At 41.7% G+C, this 7,705-nt stretch overlaps 1 protein-coding gene and 1 long non-coding RNA gene across 2 annotated transcripts; both read left to right on the top strand.

The window, feature by feature from the left end:
- Nucleotides 1-396: 396 nt before the first annotated feature.
- LOC147617337 (coatomer subunit epsilon-1-like) lies at nucleotides 397-7,415 on the top strand. The gene is made up of 7 exons (XM_086776979.1): nucleotides 397-649; nucleotides 1,106-1,195; nucleotides 5,978-6,129; nucleotides 6,341-6,476; nucleotides 6,608-6,763; nucleotides 6,843-6,922; nucleotides 7,018-7,415. Exons 1-7 carry the CDS (start codon nucleotides 485-487, stop codon nucleotides 7,109-7,111), a joined length of 873 nt encoding a protein of 290 aa, XP_086633105.1. The 5' UTR covers nucleotides 397-484; the 3' UTR covers nucleotides 7,112-7,415.
- Nucleotides 1,571-3,810, top strand: LOC147617338 (uncharacterized). Its single transcript, XR_015262409.1, has 2 exons — nucleotides 1,571-2,361; nucleotides 2,469-3,810. It is a non-coding gene; the product is annotated as an uncharacterized LOC147617338 (long non-coding RNA).
- Nucleotides 7,416-7,705: the final 290 nt, after the last annotated feature.

Raw genomic sequence — 7,705 nt, 5'->3', positions numbered from 1 at the left:
ATTGGTTGTGACAATTACATTCTTGTGCCTCTACTTGTAGAGAGTCAAAATGTAATTGGATGTGAACCTCATGTTTTCATTGCACTTTCGGGTTTGGTTTTCAATAAACTTAGGTGGTTGTGTGGTCTGGACCTCATGTACCCCCACAAAGTGATAGTCATGTGTGCTTTGTTTTGTTTTTTTTCTTGCTATGACCACTATATAAATTCCTCGTGTGTGTGTGTGCGCTTTTTCATGCCACCGTTAATAGCCAGCAGGTTTTGAACCCACCACTTCATGCATAGGACTTCAACATCTTACCCCGCTAGGCTTTGTCTCCCATTGCAATGAAAGTTTAGGACTGGTTTTCTTGTTTCACATTTCAAAAGTTTATAATACCTTAGTCTATAAAATGTCATACAATTTTATCGTCGTTAACTGTCATTAATAAGCACTTCCGACTCGGAGCGTTACACAGAATCGAGACACAAACAGAGAGAGCAGGATGAGCGGGCCCGATGCTCTCTTCCCCATCCGGAACCTCTTTTACCTGGGAGCTTACCAGGCCGCCATCAACGAGAGCACATCCATCGACGGTCTGTCGGAGGTAGAGGCTGTAGAGCGCGACTGTCTCGTATATCGATCCTACATCGCCCTCGGCAGCTATCAGGTAAGCTTCTGTTCACCCACAAAATTGAGAGAGAGAGAGAGAGAGAGAGAGAGAGAGAGAGAGAGAGAGAGGATCTGCATGTTGGATCTGATTGGACACAGACAAAGACGGAAAGGGGGCGCTGATCTGAGAGAGAGAGAGAGAGAGAGAGAGAGAGAGAGAGATGATCTGCATACCCTGACACACATAGAGAGATGATTTACCAAAGATCTAGGGAAGTTTCAATTAATTGTCTTTAGCACCGTAGATCTGGTGTTCTTTCTGTTTGACATTTCTTGCTTGATGGCATCAAGGGTTAGATTGCTCCCCATCAACCATGCCCTTACTCTACATTGCACTAAGATATGACAAATACATGTAAGAGTAAATATGTATTTTTGCTGAAGATCATGGCAGCATCAACTCGATGACATCTCCTTCCTAAGTTTAATCCATGTATTGTCCATAACTTTGCAGCTGGTTATCAATGAAATCAACGACTCTGCTCCTACTTCTCTCCAGGCGGTGAAGATTTTGGCTTTGTATCTGGGAGACAGCTATAGAAAAGTGAGTAAAAAATATTGGCTTTAGTCTATTCTGGCAGGTATAAAGTTTTAGGGTTTTCTAGCTATGAAAAAAGAGTGTGCAACAGTACAGGAATCTGGTAATTACTAATGATCTCGTTAAAATTGTAGAACTTTAGTTCAACTAGACATGCCCAAAAAATATCTCAAATAAAAACAAGGAAGTAGAACTCTAGGCGAAGAGATTGTTATTATGCTATGGCTAAATGTGGTGCAATGGAAAGTATGGAGACAATATATTACATTCTACTAGTTGCAACCTTGACACCAATGTGGCTTTCTAGCTGTTCCAAAAAAAAGAACATTGTTAAGGCTGGGAACTAAATTGAGGTGTTGTTGAACTAGTGGTAGCAAATGCTTTTTAACCCATCTGCCCTGCCCATGGTGGTTAGAACTTGAGTCCCAAAACCAAGGTCGGAATCTTCTTCTTTTTGGTAAACAATATGTGTCCACCTGGTTCGTACTTGAAGGAAGGGCGCCCATTAGTAAAACAGTATTATGTTGCTCAATTTGATTGTGAGTTTTTTATTGTGAGATTTGTGAAGCTTATTGCCTTGATTAATGGTTCTTAATTAGCTCTTAATTAATTGCATTTTTCATCATGAAGTTGTGCACTTGCTTTGATCCTCTCTAGCTCCTATGTTTTGTAACATTTCTTTGCGTTCTTGACGGTATTGCTCCTCCTGGATAGTATGCTCTTGCTATTACCATTCTATTATGAAGTCTTATGTTTGTCATGAAGAATAATGTAGCTCTTAATGCCTACTACCTAGACCTAAACTCTAATTGTATGCAAGACTCCTACATGCAAACAAATGCATGGACCCACTACAAAACCCTATGGAAAGACCCACGCAAACTAATGCACATACAAAGTTACAAACTAATAACGGTTGCCCGTGGTGAAGTGAGCTAGATTAACACAAATTAAAACGCTTCTTAAGTTGCTAATTAAGACTAATCACGTGACTTAATTATTCAGCAACAAATACACAAGAGAGAAGTAAGAATGCATTGATCTGTTGTACGTCACATGAATGAATACATATAATGGAAAAATGTAGATTTATTTATAGATCTTTGCCACATACTCTTGTGTGCGGTCACGCTATCACTAGTCACTTAAAGTGCAGATTACACATAGAGAAGGTAATATAGATCTAATTTGTAGATTTATTTATAGATCTTTGCCACATACTCTTGTGTGCGGTCACGCTATCACTAGTCACTTAAAGTGCAGATTACACATAGAGAAGGTAATATAGATCTAATTTAATGTATATAATGCAAAACTTGAATACAACAATGTTGAATTGGGGTCTAGACTTGAATCTCAACTCTTGATAGCGTTAAACTACATACATGAACATAAAATATTTGTTGTCCCCAATACATATGACTTGCTAAGATTTGCACATTGGGATTGCTCTTACTGATCCAACTCTTATCTTTGCTATCTTTGGTGTGGAGAGATCATTTGGCACCCGATATTTGGGGTCGGCCATCACTTCTCAAGCCAAAAATATTGTTAAATGTGTTTGGTTAATGCCCAATAGATGTTCCTGTTAGCAGTCATCTCTTGTTTGTACATTACACCAGGCCCTCTGTTGTGGGTGTGCTCGCCCAATCTTGGTGTTTTTCCATTTTTTTCTCACTTCCATGTATTTTTTTTTATTTTTTTGGGTGTGGGAGGGCTATCGGCTGTCTCCTTTTGTTGGCTGACTATTGGTTTGATACCCGACCTACTATGCAGCCTTGGCCGATTGCTGGATACCTGGTCGACTTGCTTTTTGCTGGTCGTGGGCTTTTGTTTCTGATCGTGAGCACATATGTTATTGTCGGCCTGTTTTGGACTGGCCGACTAGCAGCCTGGGGCCATATAAAAGGGCGCCTTGCTCCCCCACACTTTCCATTGGGTATTGTACCGGATCTTGTATATAGTGCATAATTAACACAGCTTCACTCTCTCTTTTGCGTTTTCACTTCCTCACATAGTTCAACGTTTTTCCTAATGGTGGTTCTCTTGCGTTTGCTCATCTTCATGTTGGTGTCTTGCTACGTTGTGCTCTTAGTAGTTTGTCTCATATCCGTTGCATATTCCGACACGGTATCAGAGCCCCAAATGGCTTGAAGGTTGGAGACAATTGAAGAGCTTGTGGGATTGTTTCTTGAAGACCTTGGAGCTTATGGGAGATTTGAAGAGCTTGTGGGACTGTTGGTTTTTTGGTACTCATTGGAGATCTCTTGGGTTGTTCGAGACTTGGAGATTGGATAGAAGACGGCCATCACCGTTGGACAACCACCTTGCATATTAGTTGCAGCCTCTTCTTCATCTTTTTTCCCACCCAGCCTCCCTTCACGAGACCAAAGTAACCGCCCCCAATGGCAGACTTGCTTGAGATGGCTGAGAAGCATGTGAAGATCCTTACACTCCCCACGTTCTCGATGGATCGACAGTTGGAGGAAACAACTACGGCATATGGAAGGTAATGATGGAGTTTGTATTGGAGTCTTTTGACTTGCTGATTTCATTATTGTTGGTGTTCCACGGTCGGAGTTGGAGGACGGGGAGTTGTTACCCTCTACCGGGAAAGAAAAGGAGGCTGAGGCACAGTTGTTGGATCGTGTCAATACCCGTGTTCGTTCTTTCATCTTCCTTAATTGCACACCACAGGTGATCAACCATATAAAACATATGACGTTGGCCAGAGGGATTTGGCAGCATTTGGCTTCTCTGTATAACAGGTATCACCCCTGAAGCAGATCTCCTTGGAAGTTTAGATGCAGGCATAGTAACATAAAAACCCGTTTTGCCCTCTCGAAACAGCATGAAACGTTTTTGGCACGAAACGTTTCGAAGCAAAACGAAACCTGCCTATCGAAACGGTGTTTCGCCCAAATGTAAAGTGAGGTAAAAAAAAAAAGGGCGAAAGGTTTTTTTTTTTGCAAATGCAATTTTTGCCGTCGTTTCCGTCCTTGTTTGCTGCACTTCACGCATCTGACACTTCTTCTCGACCGCAACCCGTTGCTCCGCCTCTTCTCCTCGTCCACTCCTCCTTTTCACTCCTTCACTTCTTCTCCTCCACGCCTCCTCTTCCTCTCCCCTTTTCCTCTTTCTCTCCTCCTCCACAGTCCACCCCTCCTCTTCCCTCCTCTTTCCTCCTCCTCTTTCTCTCCTTTTCTTGTCTTCCAACTCTCACCTCCTTCTCTTTTCTTCTTACCTCTCTCTTCCCTTCCAACTTGTTTCTTTCCTCCTCTCTTCCTCTCCTTTTCTTGGCCAAATTTTGAAAATACCAAAAAACCTACTCCCAAAATCATGAATTTCATACCCACTAGTCCCAAAAAAATGTATGTTCACATCATCACTATAGGGGGAGACTTGTAGTAGTGATGTGTGGACGTAGCTGATAATGGGTCGGGCACTTTGTCCATCCTTAGGAGGTGCTTCTTTGTATCTCTGCTTACTTGCTGCATGTGTGTGTCGCTACCTTTGTCTCCACTCCAACATTATTTCACTCTTTTTAACTTAGTGTCAACCCGGATTGTAAGGTGAATGTAAACTAGGCGTTCTTGGGTTTCTCTAGGTTGATAGCCATACACAAAGTTAACTGGACTCAGCTTTACATTATTTCACTCTTTTTGACTTTTAGTCAATCCGGATTGTAAGGTGAATGTAAACTTAGCCTTCTTGAGCTGTGCCCAGATTCTTGCTAGGAGAATCTCTTTTTGTTCAAATATCAATTTTACCTTTATTTTTGTAGTCCAATCGTCCACGGTTCTCTTGGTTGATAGCCATACACAAAAACTGGACTCAGCTTTGTGTCGCATTTTTGCATGAAAATTGTGCACGTGGAAAAGACATGAACTCGAAGCATACCCTTCAATGTCCAATTTATCCTCTCCATTTGATCGCTTGAGACAGGATTATTCCTACAACTCATGTCCAGCCAAGCGTCAAAGTTATTTGAGCACCCGCTTGCCTAAAGTGACTCTTATGTGTCCTGATCATCAACAATGTTTGCTGACAGTGGTATGGACTAGGCTTATACTTCACAGAACAATGTGTCAAAGTTATTTGGGTGGCCTCTTGCCTAAAGTGACTCTTATGTGTCCTGATCATCAACAATGCTTGCTGACAGCGGTATGGACTAGGCCTATTCTTCACAGAATAATGTGCTAACTGTAAAGTGATTATTGGTTGTTTGTTGACCTGGTTCAAATTTTGTTTGTTGACCTAGTTCAAATTTCAGGATGTTTTGCACAGGGGATGTCATGAGATTCAAAGAGGACTTCTCTCTTGATGTTCCTGACTGTTATGTGAAGCTTGCCTTTTTAGAACAGTTTTATTTGGCCTAGATACCCATCATTACTACAGTCCTTGCAGGGAACGAGAGAGACCAGATTCATATTTGATTGTCATGCTTGTTTGCTCTTCCTCTTTTTACTACAGCAAAAGTCACATACTATATCTTAGTTCTACAATCTACTGCTTGAGAGTCCTGTTATCCTCGTGTCTTACCTTTCATGGCTGTCTTTAGGTGGCGGGCACTTGGTGCTAGTAGACTTGCGTTGAATTGACAGTGCCTTTTATTATGAGATATAGAATGTTTGTTTTGAAGTGAATGACCTCAAGTGAGGCTGTCAGGACCTTCAAGATCCTACACAGCTTGCCTTGCATTCATTTTCATGTGCATCATAGGATGTGTACTTTGCATCAATTGGCAGATTCCATAATCTACTAATGCTAGCACATTGGATGCTCCAGGAAGAAACATTATCGAATCTTAGAGAATGGCTTTCTGATCCAGCCCTGGCAAATAACCCAACTTTGCAACTTGTTGGTGGAACTATCTATGTTCATGAGCAGGATTACAATGAAGCTCTGAAGTATACACATGGTGGACAAACTCTGGAATTGTAAGCCCTTATGTATGAGTCTCATTGTAATATGAAAGATGGTGTGAAGTGAGATGTCACCCTTAGCACAAATTTGGTATTTGTCTTGCTAAAAATGGACGCATGTCTTGTTGGTGTTAATGTTGTTAAAGCTGAGGTTAGGATTCGTCGGAAAACAAGGCAGTCTCTGCAATGGTTTTTTCTTGCTAATGGGGCTTTACGTTTGTTGCAGATGTGCACTGAATGTGCAAATATACCTGAAAATGTTCAGGAATGATCATGCTGAGAAGCAATTGAAGTCTATGCAACAGATTGATGAGGATCATACATTAACTCAGCTTGCTAACGCTTGGCTCAATTTATCTCTGGTACAGGTTCAGCAGCCATGGAACATGTGAAAGGCTTAGTTGATGCTCTCAAGTTTTCTGTTGGTGTGTGCATGTGCATGCATGCTGGCAGGTCCACATAATTAAGGAAAAATTTGGCTGGTTTGCTGCAGGGTGGTGCGAAAGTTCAAGAAGCTTACTATATCTTTCAGGATTTCTGTGACAAATATGTGCAAACGGCTTTACTTCTGAATGGGAAAGCTGTGTGCTGCATGCAAATGGGACGGTTTGATGAAGCTGAGACAGCTTTGCTGGAAGCACTAAACAAGGTGCCACAGCTGTTTCAGCGTCAGTCTTTTCAACAAGTGCAATGCCTAACTGATCTCCTCGTGTGCTTCATGTCAACAGGATGCCAAGGATCCAGATACGTTAGCGAATCTAATCATTTGTAGTCTGCATCTGTCCAAGTCAGCTAATCGGTATCTGAGGTTGGCATCTTGTCATGGCTTTGCTGTCCATGCTCTTGAGTAGAGGCTAAATGTGATATTTCTGCCCTTAACATGGATCTTTATTTTCTCTGCAGTCAGCTGAAGATGTCTCACCCTGATCATGAGCTGGTTAGACGGACAACTGCTGCTGAGGCTGCCTTTGATAGAGCTCTGCAGGCAGTGATATAATAGCTGACTTAGCAATCACATCTTTTGTACTTCATGCAAGACTAAGTGATTGATGCAATGAGCTCATTTAGCCATCAATTTTTGTCTAATTTACTCTTGAAAGTGCCTTATGATGTGCTATGGCATGTGGGTTCGGTGATGTTGTTAGGCAGTACACATAAGCAGCTCACTTTAAAGTTTAAAGTATTTGAAGTCATCGTTTGTGATGTGTGCTTTTGAACGGTGGTACATTTTTGTCCCAACGACGGTCAGTCCGTGTCCTGTCAAGGTTCATCCAGCTACATTGTCCTTGCTCAAGTTTTCAGAACGAGGAGTTCTACTCTGGCTTTGTAGGTTTTTATGAAGGAGACTGTATGGCCTGAAAGAGGATTCCTTGATAGCCTTGTACTCAATTAATAATCGTCGAAATGTGGGTTCAAACCCTTCGGGTGTGAGCATTTGGTGCACCTGCATCTTATGTACATGGATCTTGGCTACCAGATAAATCAAATGAGATTATGAGGATAAATCCTTGTAATTATGCTTGTATAAGGCTTGATCTCACCTCAAGGTCCCCTCGAACTACATTAGAACCCGTGTCCTTGTTGGTGTACC

The sequence above is a fragment of the Cibotium barometz genome, chromosome 37, assembly GCF_041138505.1.
Source record: "Cibotium barometz isolate CiBa-2024 chromosome 37, ASM4113850v1, whole genome shotgun sequence".
Classification (NCBI taxonomy): Eukaryota; Viridiplantae; Streptophyta; class Polypodiopsida; order Cyatheales; family Cibotiaceae; genus Cibotium; species Cibotium barometz.
This window is presented reverse-complemented; position numbering and strand designations above follow the sequence as displayed.

Coding starts and splice junctions, on each gene's coding strand:
- LOC147617337 (XM_086776979.1), top strand. CDS start 485: ATGAGCGGGCCCGATGCTCTCTTCCCCATCCGGAACCTCTTTTACCTG. Junction 650..1,105: donor TCGCCCTCGGCAGCTATCAG/GTAAGCTTCTGT, acceptor ATAACTTTGCAG/CTGGTTATCAATGAAATCAA. Junction 6,923..7,017: donor TCAGCTAATCGGTATCTGAG/GTTGGCATCTTG, acceptor TTTTCTCTGCAG/TCAGCTGAAGATGTCTCACC.